The 17960-nt window shown below is 42.1% G+C and overlaps 1 protein-coding gene across 1 annotated transcript in view; it reads left to right on the forward strand.

Moving 5' to 3' along the window:
- The window catches only part of FIRRM (FIGNL1 interacting regulator of recombination and mitosis), a gene marked incomplete at its 3' end in the record, with an annotated part of 101330 nt that overhangs the window by 44268 nt on the left and 39102 nt on the right, over positions 1-17960 (forward strand). Inside the window, exons 9-11 of the mRNA XM_089683064.1 lie at positions 8746-8810; positions 13604-13752; positions 17107-17236. Of these exons, the coding sequence (XP_089539190.1) occupies positions 8746-8810; positions 13604-13752; positions 17107-17236 (344 nt within the window). The remainder of the gene's footprint in view (positions 1-8745; positions 8811-13603; positions 13753-17106; positions 17237-17960) is intronic.

Here is a 17960-nt window from a genome sequence, read left to right on the forward strand (position 1 = left end):
ATAACTATTCTGACTCAGATTGTTGTGATAGCGATTTATCCCTTGTGAGACCTCTCTGCCTAGCCTGTATAAGCAGATATAATCACTGTGGACAATCCTTATCAGATAGCTTGAACTCACCAATACCGTGTTCATCCAGATGTTGCTTTATTCTGTACATGTGACAACAGGATACAGCAGAATGAATGGTTTCCAGTATTATGCGGTCAAAAGATGATACTTTCTGTAGCGTACTATGCAGAATACATGTGTCCCTGTTACATGTGGTCTGTTAGCTGCATCCATGACACAGGAAGTGATGTACTCAAGAAGAAGGGAGGAGCTTCATATGCACAGGAATTGTCATAGATCTCAGGGAGGCAACATGAAGAACAAATAAGGCCACTGGATGGCAGCATATAACTAACTATAGAAACATCCATAGGAAATGGTACAAAAAATAAACTATATGAATTCTCATGTACATTAACAGAAATATTAACTGTGTAACAGCATACTCCCTGTCTGGCATTGTAAATGTCACTATTTAAACCATAACGGTAGTTATACAATTGCAAATAAACAACAGTGCAATTTGCTTGATGTCTTGAAGACCTAAAAGACATAAAAAAGAGAACATGCATATAGTGCAACAATTATAACGTAAGGCTTCAAGTTATATCAATTAAAGTTCAAGACACTTCCTTCTTGAAGTCACAGGTTGGATCCAGCAGCATACGCAAGCAAGTTCATTCTCCAAAGGGCAAGAGCAGAACAAGTTCCGTGATAGGTCTGCTGAAAGTCTTTACAGTCCCTTGTCTTGCAACTTTCACCTCCACCTTGCGTACCTTGCTGTCATCGCTAGGAATGCTCTTTACAATGAGTCCCATGGGCCACTTAATTCTTTCAGCTTGCTGGTCCTTCAGCAGAACGAGATCTCCAACTTTAATGTTAGGGTTCAGGCGTTGCCATTTTCTGCGTCCTTGCAGAGTAGAAATATACTCCATTCTCCAACGATTCCAGAAGCGGTTAGAGAGGTGTTGTACTCGTTTCCACTGGTCATAGCACAGATTTCCTGCTTTAAAGTTTCCAGGTGGAACAGGAACGGACCCAAGCTTCTGGGTAAGTAGAGTAGCTGGGGTAAGGATAGTTGGGGTCTCTGGATCTGTAGAAACTGGAACAAGTGGTCTTGAATTGATTATGGCAGATGCTTCTGAGAAGATGTGAAGCTCTTTTCCCTGACTTGTAGCAAGGGAAGCTGAGGTGTAACAGCATGGTATACTGATTCCATCTAAGGCATGTAGAGATTGTTTCCAGGACTCCCACTTTGGAAGCTTGTCTGTAGGCAGCGGAGCATCCCAATCTTTAATAGACTCTGAGAACTGTCTAAGTAAGGCTTTACCTTGTATGGTGATGGGAGCCACAAATCCCAATGGATTGTATAAGCTGTTCACCACTGACAGAACACCACGCTTGGTAAATGGTTTGTCTGCAGAGCTGACTTGAAAGCCGAAGGTATCTTTTAATAAGTCCCACCGTAGGCCCAGACTTCTCTGTACAGGTGGCATGTCCATCCCAAGATTTAAATCTTTAAACCCAGTGGCATGATCGCCAGGCTGAAAGGCTTTCACAACAGCGACACTATTCAAGGCAATCTTGTGTAGTCTGAGGTTAGCCTCAGAAAGCATACCTTGTGTCCTTTGGAGCAGGTCTATGGCTTCTTCGTCTGTAGGTAAAGACTTAAGTCCATCATCAACATAAAAGTCTCTTTCAACGAAGTGTCGAGCATCCGCACCATACTCCTTTTCTCCATCAAGGGCAGTCCTTCGTAAACCATATGTTGCAACAGCGGGTGAGGGACTACTTCCAAAAACATGTACCTTCATGCGGTATTCAATGATCTCATTGTCCATGTTGTTTTTACGGTGCCACAGAAACCTTAGGAGGTTCCTATGGTCTTCACGTACAATGAAGCAATGAAACATTTGCTCAATATCAGCAGTTATGGCAACTGGTTCTCTTCTACATCTCATAAGTATACCTACAAGGTTGTTGGTTAGATTCAGGCCAGTGAGAAGAACATCGTTCAGGGATACGCCTTGATGCTTGGCACTGGAGTCAAATACTACCCTGATTTGTTTTGGCTTACGTGGATGATGCACTCCAAAGAAAGGCAGGTACCAGCACTCATCGTGTCTTTGAAGTGGTGGCGCTGGTTCGGCGTGATCATTGTCAAAGATCCTTTTCATAAAAGCGATGAAATGTTCCTTCATTTCAGGCCTGTTCTTTAGTGTTCATTGAAGTGAGTTTAATCTGGATAGAGCCTGTTCACGATTGGTTGGGAGTGTGGCCCTTGCAGCACGAAGAGGTAATGGTGCGATCCAGCTGTTAGACTCATCCTGGAAGAATTCTTCGTCCATTATTTTGATGAACTCTCTATCTTCGACTGACAAGGCTATTTTGTTGTCATCACTTGTAGTACAAAACACTGTGGTACCTAGGTTGTCATCACAAAGAACAGGAGTAACATCAGGTACTTGGATGATGTCAAGAGGCTTCTCCTTTACTTCATAATGGTGAGGGCACTGTTTGAAGTGGGATGCACGTCCATTTCCCAACATGTAAGTTTTGAAGGAGTGGATCTCAGATGACGTTCTGTCCAGGCATACATCGCCCACTATTACCCAGCCTAGGTCAAGTCTTTGTGCATAAGGGGCATCGTTAGGTCCATCGCATTGGTCGCGTACTTTATGTACTCTGAGAATGTCTCTTCCTAGCAGGACCAAGATTTCAGCACTCTTGTCCATCGCAGGAATCTCATCAGCAAGGTGCCTTAAGTGAGGATGATGATATGCAGCTTCTGGAGTAGGAATCTCTTCTCTTTCGTCTGGTATCTGATCACATTCAACTAATGTTGGGAGGGGTATGCGTTCTCCATCCTTGATATGAGAGACCATGAATCCATCGACCCTTCTGCCAAAGGTCTCTACACGACCAGAACAGGTTCTGAGAGTATACGGTGTGGCGTGACCTTCTAAGCCAAAGATCTCAAAGAATTTAGGCTTAACCAGGGATCTGTTGCTCTGTTCATCTATTATGGCATACATCCTAGCAGCTTCCTCAGGATGATCCTTTGGGTATATCTTGACTAGGCATATCTTGGCACAGCATTTGTGATCCAGTCCCTCTCCACAGACTTCTGTGCATGAAGAAGAAACATTACTTTTGGCTAGAGCATGACTTTGTTGCTCCCCGCCATAATTTGAGACAGGGGTTGAGGTAGGTAGCTGCTGCGGGTTGTCTGGAAGTGGAGTAGGATGCATGGCTGTAACATGTCTGTCGCTACCGCATTCTGTGCACTTGATGACAACTTTACAGTCTTTAGCAAAGTGGTTATAAGAAGCACAGCACCTGTAGCATATTCCAAGTTTCTGGAGAATCTCCCTGCGCTCTTGTAAAGTCTTTGCCCTAAGCCCACGACATTTCTTAAGAGGGTGAGGCTTCTTGTGAATAGGACACTGACGATTAGGGTCTTTATCTCTGGCATCCACAATGCCTTGGTCAGTAGGTGAAGTTGTGGAGGGTGAGATGTCTGTCCTTTTAACAGATATTGCTCTAGTACAGTCTCTACGTTTAGCTGCTGTGTTATCATACCTTGATGATGATGAAGATGAAGCAGGCAAGTTTGGTTCGCTGAAGCTGGGATCGTTTCTCGTCCAGGCTTGATCACTAATGAACCTGCAAAAGTATGAGAATGGAGGAAAGGATACGTTATAGTCTTTTGTACCTTGAGCCCTGTTGTGCCCATTTCTCTTGCAGGCCGTATGGCAGTTTAGACACCACTGGGTTGACACCATGAGCGGTGTCCAGGAAGCTTAGTCCAGATAGACGTGGGTCTGTCTTTGCCAACTCTAGCTCCATGAGGAGGTCACTTAGATCTTGGAGCTTGCGATAGTCTCTGTTTCCTATTTTTGGGAAGTTTTGCAGTCTCTTGAATAGAGCGCTCTCTATGGCTTCAGAGCTACCATAGGCTAGCTCAAGTCTTGCCCATGCAGCAACAAGACCTGCGTCTGGGTGGTCAACATGTACTGTTCTCAGTCTTTTAACACGATCTACAGATTCTGGTCCCAGTCAATTTATGAGCAAATCAAGTTCTTCCTTAGTAGTAAGGTTGAGATCAGCAATAGCAGCCTTGAAGGTTGATCTCCAGGCCCTGTAGCTCTCTGGACAGTCGTCAAACCTTGAGAGGCTGGTGTTAATGAGCTCACGGCGACTCATATATCTGGCAAAGTCATTCAAGTCTGATCTCTTACTCTTTGGTGCCAAAGTAACTTGTGAAACCCCTTGGGTGTGAAAGTTCTCTGGTGATGTAGGGTGAGGTTTACCAGGGTAAAATGATGTTGCATGAGCGTTTAACTGTGGTGTAGTCCCTAATGCTTGTGCTGGCTGTGGCTTGAGCTGCGGCTTGTCGCTGGAAGTCACCTTGTTGTTGGCAGGAGTTGATGTGGTTTGCTGCATAGATGTACTTGTGTTGTAGATTTGAAGAGGCTTGGGCATATGGAGCTGAGAGGTCTCTGTGTTGAGAATCAGAACAGTGTTGTTAGTAGGAGGTACAGGAGATGACTCTGTATCTTCGCAAATGTTATGCTTTAATACGTATTCACTGGTGCATTCAACTGGATCTTCCAATTCTGCTGGGATAAGGCAGTCTGAATTAGTACTTTGTCCCATAGCTTGTTCAAGGACTTTCAGCCTTGCTAGGGAAGCTGCTTCCTCCCTTTCTATCTGCAGAATCTTTATTTGGGAATCTGCCTCTGCTTGCTGAGCTTTGCTTTTAGCTTCCATCTCTGCTTGCTGAGCTTTGCTTTTAGCTTCCATCTCTGCTTGCTGAGCTATCTTGCGTGCTTCTATCTCTGCTTTCTTTCTGGTAAAAAAGCTTTGCGCCTTTTTTGATTCAGCATCAGCGTGGGCCTCTATTAGCTTATCGCTTAACGTCGAACTTCTGGAGCGAGAGGATCTAGAAGAAAGTGCAGTGCGCTTGGTTGAGGTGGATCTGTGAGATCTGGTCTCCTGCAGTTGAGTAATGCGGAGTTCTGCTTTAAACTTAGCATTTTGCACTGCAAGATCCCTTTGTTGGTTTAGTGCATCAGTCCTGATCAGTTCTGCTGAAGAATCCTCTATATTAGAGTCCTGCAAGAAAGCTGAATATTTTACAGACAGCCGGTGGTAGCGTTCATACGCAGCAGATAGGCGATTTATAGAGTCTCTTAATTCAGCTGGTTGATCATTAAAGTGTGACAAAACTGACATGCATTGTGAAGTTCGGTCCCAGAGGTCTGACAGATTACTGGAGAACTCATCTCTAGTGGCTTCATAGTTTTCCCTGAGTTTCTGTGTCGGTTTTATTGAACGTTTGGGTTTTACGCCCTGTTCGGGAATGTCTGCAGAATCTGCTCCCTGTACATCTGCTGGTTCAGAGGAATGACGTATCTGCTTTGGTTCGGCCATAAAGGAGTGTTCAGAGCCTTGTCTAGACATTTTTTTACTGTTATGCAAAATTGGTACTGTCTCTTTAAGAAGACGAACAGCAGCTTAGACAGGTGGGGTAACACAGTTCAATGCAGAGAAACAGTATTCAATATTCACATGAAATGCAGTAAGCTTGTGCGGCACTGAGTTTGATTGCAGATTAGGCACACACATATACACAGCAGGCTGTAGGGATTCTATGCATCTTTTGACTATTCTGACTCAGATTGTTGTGATAGCGATTTATCCCTTGTGAGACCTCTCTGCCTAGCCTGTATAGGCAGATATAATCACTGTGGACAATCCTTATCAGATAGCTTGAACTCACCAATACTGTGTTCATCCAGAAGTTGCTTTATTCTGTACATGTGACAACGGGATACAGCAGAATGAATGGTTTCCAGTATTATGCGGTCAAAGATGATACTTTCTGTAGCATACTATGCAGAATACATGTGTCCCTGTTACATGTGGTCTGTTGGCTGCATCCATGACACAGGAAGTGATGTACTCAAGAAGGGAGGAGCTTCATATGCACAGGAATTGTGTCATAGATCTCAGGGAGGCAACATGAAGAACAAATAAGGCCACTGGATGGCAGCATATAACTTAACTATAGAAACATCCATAGGAAATGGTACAAAAAATAAACTATATGAATTCTCATGTACATTAACAGAAATATTAACTGTGTAACAGCATAATAACAATATTTACAGAAAAAAATGTAGCGCATAGATAGATAGATATATATATATATAGTTACACACACACACCAATAACACAGCAAAGAGATAACAGGAGTTTAGAGAGGTAAAGTACTTGCCGTCAGCCTTGGTTTAAGCAGCGTTCAAGTGTCAGAGCAAAAGGGTACCGTTCTCCCAAAGTTGGTTTCGATTGTTAAAAGGGAGAATTCTTTAACGCTCTGCTCCAAGCATCACCGCCTTTCTAGGAACTCAGTAGGGTGTCTCCTTGAAGCAGAGAAACAATCGCCTCATTTGGGGGGGGTGTTGCACGCGGAGACCCAAGCTAGAACCAAAATCCCTCGCAGTTTGTCATGATCCATAACTTACCCTCGGTGTATGTAGCAGCTTTGCCACTAGTAGATTAATATGCAGAAGCATCTGCTGAACATCTAGATATTAAATATGACATACCTGCTTGGGACGGTTAAGGAGATATTTTCTGCTCTCCTGTAGATTTCAGCTAGGGGGTGTAATATATCAGCCGACTTGTATTAAAGTGACCGATCTGAATATATGCCTGGTTTCCTTGTAAGTCCTCCATATCTCCAGATATAAAAGTATATGGAAAAGGGGATTTTTAAATGTGAGTCTGTTTTACAGCTAGCTGGAATGTCTTTGAAGCTCAGCGAAGGACAGGTTTATGGTTTTACGATCCTTTTCCAAGCAAGAGTCTCGCAGACATACGGGGGGGCCAGGCTAATTGGGGTTTATAGCCATGAACCCTCCCACTGTGCCTGATACTTGTGATCTCTGGCATCATACAGACCACATTCCTGAGGAAGGGGGGAAATTGGAGGGAAGCTGATTTGGGAGTAGAAATGATACAAGATGGAGGATCCTTAGCAAGATGGATGACCGCGTCCATGTCTGTAAGCACAATTGCTACAAGCGGAGCTGTCACCTCTCGTCAGGGCGGCAACATCTCTGACATGCTAGGTGGCAGGGTGGGGTCACGTGTCAAAAATTTCTGTGAGCATAAGGGTGGCAAAATGAGGGTCCGAAAACCCATTCTGGGTTTTTGCACGTCCAAGTAACTAGATATCAGATCAAAAGTAATGATATATGAACATGTAACAATTTGCAGCATCCTACAAAAGAACATCAAAACAATGTGTAATATGCAAATGAGCAAGGTCTTTTCATCCCGGTTCCTATCTGACTCTCCTATCCCTTCGTGGAGATGGGGTATGCCAAATGGGAGAAACCTGAGGGGTAGAAGGTGGACGTTGAAGTGATGGGGCGTCTGCCAGGCCCAATTTGGCCAGGATTTCTCGGCCTTCGGGAAGGGATGTGGCTATGTATGTGCTCCCATTATGTGGAACGATCAGCTGAAAGGGATCCCATTTGTAAAGGCCCCATTTTATCTGATACGGGCTGAGAAATGGGCAGTTATGATTTCCTTCATTTTTCAACGTTTAACGTAGCCAGAGAAACACTTGGAAATATTTGTAAAACCGAACCTTCAAAGGTACTCGTTGGGGTATTGTGAGCAGCTCTGAGTATGTCTTCTTTGGTCAGGAAATCCTTCATACGCAGAATAATGTCCCTAGGCGGTTTATCATTAGGTTTTGGGCGCAGGGCTCTATGAATGCGGTCACAAGCAAAGAACCTAGGGTCGTGGTCCGGAAGGAGAGACTTGAATAGCTTGGTTATGGCTTGTGAAAGGTCAGACACTGACTCCGTGATTCCCCTGACTTGCAAATTATTCCTGCAGTTGCGATTTGTTAAGATCCCCAACCTGTGCCTGCAATTGTGCAAAGGCCGTTTGTGAATGATCGTGATCTCTGGAAATCATAGGCTAGGCTGAGTTAATCATGTTTGGTTTCTAAGCGGTCGGTTCTGGAGCCCAATGTGGCTATTTCCTGAGAGAGAACATTTTGTGCTCTTGTGGAGTTCTGATTGGAATTTAGCAGCTAGCTTGGTGTACATAGTTTCCAAGCAAGATTCCAAGTCCCCCTTTGTAAGTTGCTGTGCATACTCCCTGTCCTGAGCTAATGGATGAACTGTGGGATCGGATTGGGATGCTCGTTCTGTATTGTCTTGAGACGTGCTGCAAATCTCGTGTGTTTTAAGTAGGTATGTTGTAAGGGACTTTTGATCTTGTCCCCTACTTTTTTTTTTTTTTTTTCTTGGACGGCATACAGAAGTCTCCTGGGGGTGATCAGCTGAAAATTGGATAGCCAAGGAAGATAACCCCAGAAAACCTAGACCGCCCGAAATGGGTGTAAGGTTATAGTTGCATAGATGCGACCAGGCTTTTCAGCGAAATCTTTATATTGTAAAAATGATTGTCAAACCGTGGAGATGCAATGTGGACATAAGCTGTGGTAGGCACCATTAACAAGGTTAAAGACCCAGATGCTGGCTCTGACTTCCACCACAGGGTCTGACAGTGTCGAGGAGCCTGGAATGTATGATTTTCAGTACATTTTTTCTTTTTACCATTTGATAAGCAATATGAAATTTTGAATCAATAAATTATTTATTTCAGGAATTTATGCCTTATTTGTCTGGATCGTGTGTTCATCTGCATAGTTTATATCTTCAAATATATAGGTAAGATTCTTTTTATACAGCTAAAGCAAATACTCAGTTTCAGCTTTGGTGTGGTGTTGTTGCCACAGCTTTCAGCTGGCCATGCATGGATGTTGTGTGGGGTTTTTTTTCTCCCTTCCTCAACATTCCTTTTCAAGAGAAGCCGATCATTAAATCAACTTCTTTTGAGCAGGAACAGCTAATGATGGATCAGATTTCATCTGGTTCCTGAATGTTGTAAAGCGCTGCACAAACTGTAAGCGATATATAAATCCTGTATAGTAATAATGAATGGCTGATTGTTGATCCCTCTATCGCCAGAATAACTCTGCAAAGAAAGGCAGTAGTAAGCATTAGCATACTTCATTAACCATAGCCGAATGACTGTTACAGCGCTGTTGTCCAGTTCTGGGAGGGCGTCTTATTACATCCTCCCAGAACGCACCCTCCCATGCGCCTCCAGCATTTCCCCACTGTGCCACCTCATTAGTGTCCATCAATGCTGCCTCAACGCACATCAGTGAAGGAGAAAAATTACCTGTTTGCAAACTTTTATAATAAAAACAAAAAAACTTTTTTTTTTTTTTCTTTTCAAATCTTTTTCTTTTTTGTTTATACTGCAAAAAATTTAAACACCCAGTGGCAATTTAAATATCACGAAAAGAAAGCTCTATTCGTGTGAAAAAAATGCCATATGGGTACAGTGTTGAATGACTGCGCAATTGTCATTCAAAGTGTGAGCACTGAAAGATGAAAATTGGCCTGGGCAGGAAGGGGGTAAAAGTGCCCGGTAGGCAAGTGGTTAAGATGATCCACACAACCGCTGCTCCTCTTAAAATCTAGCATTTATTTTGAAAGCCACAGTGTGCAATTTTCAAATACAGTGAGTTGATGCGTTTCAGCATATATGGTATGACTAAAATCATGTAGGCTGAAACGCATCAACTCACTGTATTCATAAATTGCACACTGTGGCTTTCAAAATAAATGCTAGATTTTAAGAGCAGCAGCGGTTGTGCAATCATTTTAATGGAGTATCACTTACAGATGAGCAACTGTGGATCGGATACCGGTAAGCTCTTTTGATTTGGGATTGAATAGGTAGCAGCACCAATATTTGTTATATGCTAAGCATTAGCATACCTGTTTAACAGAGGAGCAGTTCTGTTACCTTCTGTCGGTGTGCTATCTACAGTCATGGCCAAAAATATTGACACCCCTGTATTTCTGTAAGTTAATTGTTGCAATTATAAATGTTTAAGCATTCTCATGCTTTTTTTCTCTTTTTTTTGTTTGTATTTGTATGACACAAAACAAGTGGAGAAACAAAAAGCCGAATCTGACACATTCATCGGTGACCTGGTTATCAGTGCAGCATATCAGCGCCCATTAGTGAAGAAGAAAAATTGCTTATTTGCAAAATGTTATAACCAAAACAGAGTGGTTTTTTTTTTGTTTTTTTGGTTTTTTATCAGTCTTTCTTTGTTTAGCAAAACATAAAACAGTGGTGATTTAAATACCACCAAAAGAAAGCTATATCTGTCTCAAAAAAATGATACAAATGGGTAATTTGGGTACAATGTTGCATGACCGAGTAATTGTCATTCAAAGTGTGACTGCACTGAAAGCTGAAAATTGGCCTGGGCAGCAAGGGGGTGAAAGTGACCTCTACTGAAATAGTTAAAGTAATACTAAAAGCATAATTTTTATTTTTTAAAAGATAACACATGTAATACCTACCTGCTCTGTGCAATGGTTTTGCACTGAGCAGCCCCATTCCTCTTCTCTGATTCCCCTCTGGCACCCCTGGCTCCTCCCCCTGCTAAGTGTCCATGTGTGTTTGCTCCAGAGCCCACAAAATGGACACACAGAGCAGGGCTCAGCCTTCCCCCCCACCCCCCCACTGACTGTTTTTGACAGTAGCTAGAGCCAGTTGCTCCTACTGCTGTTGAGTCAGTGAGGAGGGAGAGAGAGCCAGGGAGAGCTTCTCCTGTCATGTGCAGCACTAAATTGATCGGCCTTAGGTAAGTTTTTAAGGAAGCCTGAGCAGGGTGTGGAGGCTGCACACAGAAGGTTTTTTACCTTAATTCAGAGAATGCAAGAAGATAAAAAAAATCTTCAGCCTTTAGAGTGACTCTAACTCTGCCTTTTGCTCTTCAACTTTTGCTTTTGTCTGTAAATCCCTTAACTGGATTCTAATGTCTAATTTTTTTTATTTCAGTTCAGGCATTTAACTCTAACTTTCAATGCTCTCTGCATTCTAGCTCCTCCACATATTTCTTTATCAGTTTTCAAATATCTGCTTTGTCTTGCATCCAAGCTTTTTACAAGCTTCTCCCCTTCTCTAGAATTCTATTTCACACACAAATTGTTACTTTCCAGTCCTTGGATCCTTCAAAATACCCTTAAAATCCACCTCCTTTAACTACTTCAGTTCTTTCAACAGTAGTAGCCATCTGCTTGTGTTCATTTTCCTCAGGTGGCACCTGGTTGTTAAGTGAAAGTGATTGGGCGGCTGTCACTGAATGAAACCGGAATCGATTATATTGTCACTTCTGGTTTCAGATATAGAAACAACCAGGGAAGCTTCTAACCGAACAGATCTGTGATTGGTTAGATGCTTTGAAGGGCACGTTGGACTTTAGACTCCCAATATTTCCATAGAGTACCTACCACCTTCCCAATACTATCACATGGGAGTTTAACCCCGTGTGACAGCAGTAAAAAAAAGTTAAAATAAAATTATAATTTTTTAAAAACAAAATGTAACCCCCCACATACACCCAAAAATGCAAACGCGCACTTAGGATGGGCATATGTAAACTGATTACACGTGAAATATTACCATTAACATCGTCATAAAAGCATTAATTCCAATGCCATAGCTCAGTTAACTCTAAACTGAGTAGTAAAGGCTTTTAAAACCTTACCTATGGAGATTTTTGGGTAACATTGTTTTTTACGATATCACAGGAGCATGCAATTTTAGGAGTTGGCATGTTTGGTATCTATTTACTCAATGCAACCCTATTTTTTTATGTTACCAAAAATGTGGGTATTCTGTTGTGTTTATGTGTAATAAAATAATTTTTATTTTCCTGAAAATGTGTTTTGATAAAAACGCAAAAAAATTGCAGCTCTTTATTCTAAAAGAGCTTTGCTTTCAGAAAAATATATAATGTTCTGTGGGTTTTTAGTATTTAATGGCCAGAAATGCAGATTTTTACAGGTGTGTAAACAATGAAAAATGATCTTCCCCTTCCACCTCAGAGGCACACACTGTCAGCTGACTCATTCCTCCAGTTCCTGTTTCCATCCTTTATTCTTCTAATTTGTAATTGTGAATGAGCAGGAATCTTTTGCTATATACTGATGTGTACTTAACTTTTGAATATTTTTATGTAAAATATGACCTTGTAGTATTCCCTATTATTACAGTGCTATACAAGATGATGGCACAATGTGAATTAGTATTATTTTAGTAAGATTTTGATTTGCAAAAATAAAAATATTGCCTGCAAATATTTTAGTAGTGACATAGGAGTTGGTGGGGAAAACCACTGAGGGCATTGGGACATACAGGAGACTCTGTTTGTCTTTCTGTCTGTCCTGGAAGGGTTTATTTTTTTTAAGAATCTCAGGAGATGATTCCATTTAATCATAATGGCATTCAACAACAAAGGCAGTGGGAGTTACAAGTATTTACAATCTTCTTTACAAGTAAGTATTTTTTAAGCCATTGAGTTGCTTTAACCACTTGCCTACAGGGCATTTATGCCCCCTTCCTGCCCAGGCCAGTTTTCAGCTTTCAGCGCTGTCGCACTTTAAATGACAATTGCGCGGTTATGCGACACTGTACCCATATGACATTTTTATAATTGTTTTGAGACGGAGCTTTCTTTTGGTGGTATTTAATCACATCTGGGTGTTTTTATTTTTTGCTAAACAAACCAAAAGCAACTGAAACATTTTGAGAAAAAAAAGTTTTTTCTTAGTTTTTGTTATAAAAATTTGTAAATAAGGGATTTTTCTCATTCACTGATGTGCTGTAATGAGGCTGCAGTGATGGGCACTGATAGGTGGCACTGGTGGGCATTGACAGGCATCACTGATGGGCACTGACAGGCAACACTCGTATAAGGCACTGCTAGGCAGCACTTTTTAGGCAGCACTGACTGGCACTGATAGTTGACACTGAAAGGCATCTCAGATGGGCACTGATGGGCACTGGCAGGTGGCATTGATGAGCACTGAGAGGTGGCATTGATGGACACTGACAGGTGGCACTGCTGGGGCTACACTGATCATCGGGGCACACTGATCATCAGTGCCCTGATGATCAGTGTACATGTCCGCTCCGAAGAATGCTGATTACCTGCTCTCCTCTCGAGCTGTCAGTGTGACAGCTTGTGAGGAGAGAAATGCCGACAACCGGAATTTCTCTATTCACATGCGATCAGCTGTGATTGAACACAGCTGATCACATGACCGAGCCGACATCTTCGGCTCTTTCCATTGATTAGTGATCCACTGTGTCCGAGGGACACAGTGCACCACTGATCACTGCGCTGCGTGCTCCTGGATCTGCGTGTGTGCGGTTAGAGTGGGAGGACGTCCTCCCAGAACAAGAGAACCGTCTTGCACCCGTCATTACCTTATATGGCGGGCAGGAGGCGGTTAAGCAGTCTATATTTCATGGCCCCTCCCTGCCATTCAATGAGAAAATCAAACTAATGTCCCATTGCACATGGATAATTAAGTTTAATTTGCATTTCTTGGAAACATTAAAAAAAAATCTTATTTTTCTTTCATAGCATGTTTCCACCAAGTCTATATGCTGTGCCTATTTCGGATGCTCATCAGGATGAGATTGCAAATGTATTTCTTGTGGCTTTAGATATTCTCATTGGCCAGCTTTTATCCTTCAGGCCATTTGTGGACTCCATGCTTAATGAATTCCAAGGTATGAATACTTGTTTTTTAAATGTTTGCCCACTCACAACGAAATGATCAGTCTAAAAATCGAATGGTAGGTGTATTGTAACACTGTGAGATAGAATAGCAACAAAAAATTCAAAAAATGCATGTCTAACAAATTATGCACTGATGTGCATGTTGATGAGGGAAATAAGTATTTGATCCCCTTCACAAAACATGACTTAGTACTTGGTGGCAAATGCCTTGTTGGCAATCAGAGGTCAGATGTTTCCTGGAGGGGGGGAGCTAACTTGGTGTTACTGACACCCCAGTGACACCAATACAATGCTAGAAAAAAAAAGCACTGACACTGTACTAATGACACTGGGCAGGAAGGGGTTAATGTGAGGAGCGATCAAAGAGTTAACTGTGTGCTGGGGAAGTTTTACTAGGGGGCCAGGGGGTTCTTCACTGTAATCAGGATGGCTGTACTGTGCACAGCCATCCTGAGCAGTATGCTCGAGCTGACAGGAAGGAAGATTGTTTGCATACAAAACAATCTTCCTCCCCGTCGGAGATGTTCGGTAATCACCGGGCACCAGAGGGTAATTACAAGCCGGTACCTGGTGATTAACGTCTGCGAATGGCGACGCGGGTAGGGCTTTCGCACGGCCCCTACCTGGAAATGCAGAATTACATATATATACACGTGATTCTGCGCACAAGTGCCGCCCTGTAGCAGTATATCTGCTATAAGGTGATCCTTAAGCGGATAAAGGATCTGCTACTAACAGCTTGGTGCCAAATACCACAGCATACCTTCAGAGGTCTAGTGGTGTCCATGCCTTAACAGGTCAGGGCTGTTTTGGCAGCAAAATGGGCAGTTGATGAGGCTGAAGGGGGACCCAGTCAATATTAGGTTGGTAGTCATAAAGTTATTGCTGATTGGTATGTGTATATATACTGTAAATATAAGAAAGTACTTTCCAAACCCCACTCCTCCTCAAGTCTTATACCCACACTTTGTGACTCCTGCCAGGTAATGGCTGTGCAGACCAATGGAAACCACACTAGCACCTCTGCAAAAGTCTACCAGGCAGGGTGCTGCTTGTTCTTCTCTGAATGCAAGGAAAAATCTCCATTCATTCCTATAGAAAGACCATCTACTGTGCATCCCAGCAGTGGAGGTACTCTATATAGGAATGAATGGAGAATTTTGCAGTTAAAGCAGACCTTCAGGCAAAAACTTCTTTACATGTCCTTGTTGCTGATTTCCTACCTTCACTATATGTCATCCTTCTTCTGGTACACTCAGTAGTTGCTCTGAAATAGCCTATTCATTTTCAAATCAAACCATTAATTCTCTTTGGTTTCCTGTTTGAAAGACCAATGGCTGCTATGCCTCCTTTTCCCCCCAGCCACTGGTCTTGGCACATCCCTTCATTAGTTCTTTCTCCAGGAAGCAGTGATGTCCTTCAGCCCCACTTGCAGTGGTGGGCTGACCCAGACTTTCATACACATTCAACATGTACAGGCATAGTGTACCTGCCCACTGATGAAGTCACAAGTTACGTGACGCAACGCGTCGACGGCAATAGCGTGGTGACGCACTTCCGGCGTGACGCCATCTTGGTGCACCTTTTTGATCCTGCTGTACACCCAGCATTGTATTGTCATCTCCATACAAGCTGCTTGCCATGTAAGTGGATTACCTTCTTTCCTTGTTTGGATATCTGCTGCCTATTTACAAATAAAGCGGTAATACACTATGAGGATTGTGTTTATCTCCTCATTTATGAGCTTATGAGCGGTGGTGACATCGGAGGAGAGTGTTTTCCGTTCACCTACTGGTCTGGAGGAATTTTGTCCCCGTTCATGTGATGCCAATCTATCAAAAGAGTCCCTGTATTGGAGGAATCTGAGGTGATCTACAGTACGCTTTGTGGCCCTGTAGGGTCATAGAGTGGAGGTGAGAGGCCATTGCAGCAAGACTGCCCGGGATCACGTTTTAAGTGTGCTGTGATTCACCTGCACCCCTGTAGATTTATCAACTATGGACACTTTATCCTGCACTTAACCACTGTTATTAGCCTATTAAGGGCCACTGTTTTCTGCTTATCCCTAGGTGGATTTGGGTCATGTAAATACCTATATATACTATCTGGTTATGTACTCTATTTAGGTATTAGTTTTTTGTTTTTTTAGCGCTGCATCAACTTTTATATTTTATTCATATTGCCTTTGTTTGGTATGGGACAGATGCTGGCTGCTTCCTAGCTTAATTCACTGCTCACCATAAGAGCGCAGGAGGATATTTATGTGATTTACCTGCCCACATTCACTACAATTCCATGTGGTTGATGGGAACTGTAGTTTCATTTTACTGCAGAGAGAAAGTTGAGGATATGATGTAATCTCTGCTGTTACACCTCCTTCTTGGCAGAGCAGATGCGGTTATCTTTTGAATTACAGAGATGAGGTCATAAAAATTCAATTAGATTTTTCTCCTTAATGCTAAGGAATTTCACAAATGTATTGACTGTTTAGTGTTTTGTGTAGGGGGGGGGTGTACTAATGGAGTGAATTTTTTTTTTTTTTTTTTTGCCTAACCCGGAATTCTTCTTTAACCCTTTTATTATTTTAATCTTTATTTTTATTATGTCCTGTAGATGCCCCCTGAAATTTCTTTTAAAACACCAACATATGTTGGATACAAAACTCTACATTTAAATTTGCAGATTCATAACTCTCAAATGTATAAATATGCTAGAAATTAACAATTTGTTCACTTTTAAGCAGTGAATCAAAAACGTAATCACAGTACACACAATAAGTCAAATTGGATGCTGTGCTGCCAAGCCTATTGTTATAGGAAACACAGTGAAAAATGTTGTGAACACCTCCCTATTACTAAGGAAAATGAAAAATGCCAGTTAAAGTGAATGAGCTCAAAATGGTGTTTAATCCAAATAAAATAGGGTGTGCTACAATGCACCTCCCTCCTCAATACTAATGTGTATATAGTAATCCATGATATGTGAAAGACCATAGGATTTGGAAAACCACAAAACCATATACGTTGATTAGTGTCTATACAAAATATTACAATGCACCTCCCCTTGATACAGCGTGTGCAAAATGTCCTTAAAAAAACATATTCAAACAATATTGTGTATCAGTTCATCCTTTTGAAGTGAACAGTGTCCCTGTACTGTGAGACACCTTCCACATCCTGTAAAACAATGGTGACTTGGTGATGAAAACCGGTGCCTATAGCATATGATTAGTAATTTTTTTTTTTTTTTTTTTTTTACAGTAAACTGCTTCTGATTTGCTTTAAGTTGTGGGAGTTCAAGTTGTAAACTGTTTTCACTGAACATGATTTTATCCTCATATTCAGCGTTTCCACGAGAACATCAATACCCCAAGTGTCTGCTTTTAATAAACATTTTGGACCAACTGCCAAGTCTACCAGAAGATGTGCAGTTTTTGTGGTGTTCCAGCAACAATCCTTCAGAGGAAAAGCAAAGGTAAAATTGTAAATAATACAATACATAATGTAAATAAGGGGTTCTAATACCAGAAACCCATTATAGTGACTGTTCAAAAAATTAAAAGGTTAATAATTGCTGCTTTTCTATAAACATACACCCAACACCATACAATTAATTTTGTTAAAATATGAGCAGTTTGTTTTGTTTTTGTTATTTTCAAGACCAAGTTTTTAAACTAACAACTGATTGCATAGCTTTGGTATTTTTTCCTTTGTAAAAATCAGTAATAACACACACATAAATCTATCTGAAGTTTAATCACATCAGCTCTCTTACCTGTATACCCTTTATAGTTTTTTGTTATTTTTAGTAATCATTTTTTAATTGCCTAAGGCAGTGGTCAGCAAGCCGCGGCTCGCGAGCCACATGCGGCTCTTTACACATTTTAATGCGGCTCTTCTGTGTGCCGGGCGCCCGCTCCCCTCCCTCCTCTCGGGCGGCCGCCCCAAAAGTCAGGACTCTGCAGCTAGCCCAGCAATGGGCAAACTACGGCCCGGCGGACCTTTTTAATCCCGCGGAGCGTGGCAAACATTGGCTGTCAGGATGTAGGCGGGGCAGTGTGACGAACTCCTCTCCTCTCACAGTCCGCCCTGAAGACCGGAACGGCGCGGGAACACGGCGAGAGGAACGCGCGGAGCAAAGGTAAGTGAATTGACACAATATGGGGGATGAATTACTATAGGGGGGATGAATTACTATA

This window comes from Staurois parvus, unplaced genomic scaffold, assembly GCF_062004578.1.
Source record: "Staurois parvus isolate SC_StPar_1 unplaced genomic scaffold, SC_StPar_1.0 ptg000300l, whole genome shotgun sequence".
NCBI classification, from domain to species: domain Eukaryota; kingdom Metazoa; phylum Chordata; class Amphibia; order Anura; family Ranidae; genus Staurois; species Staurois parvus.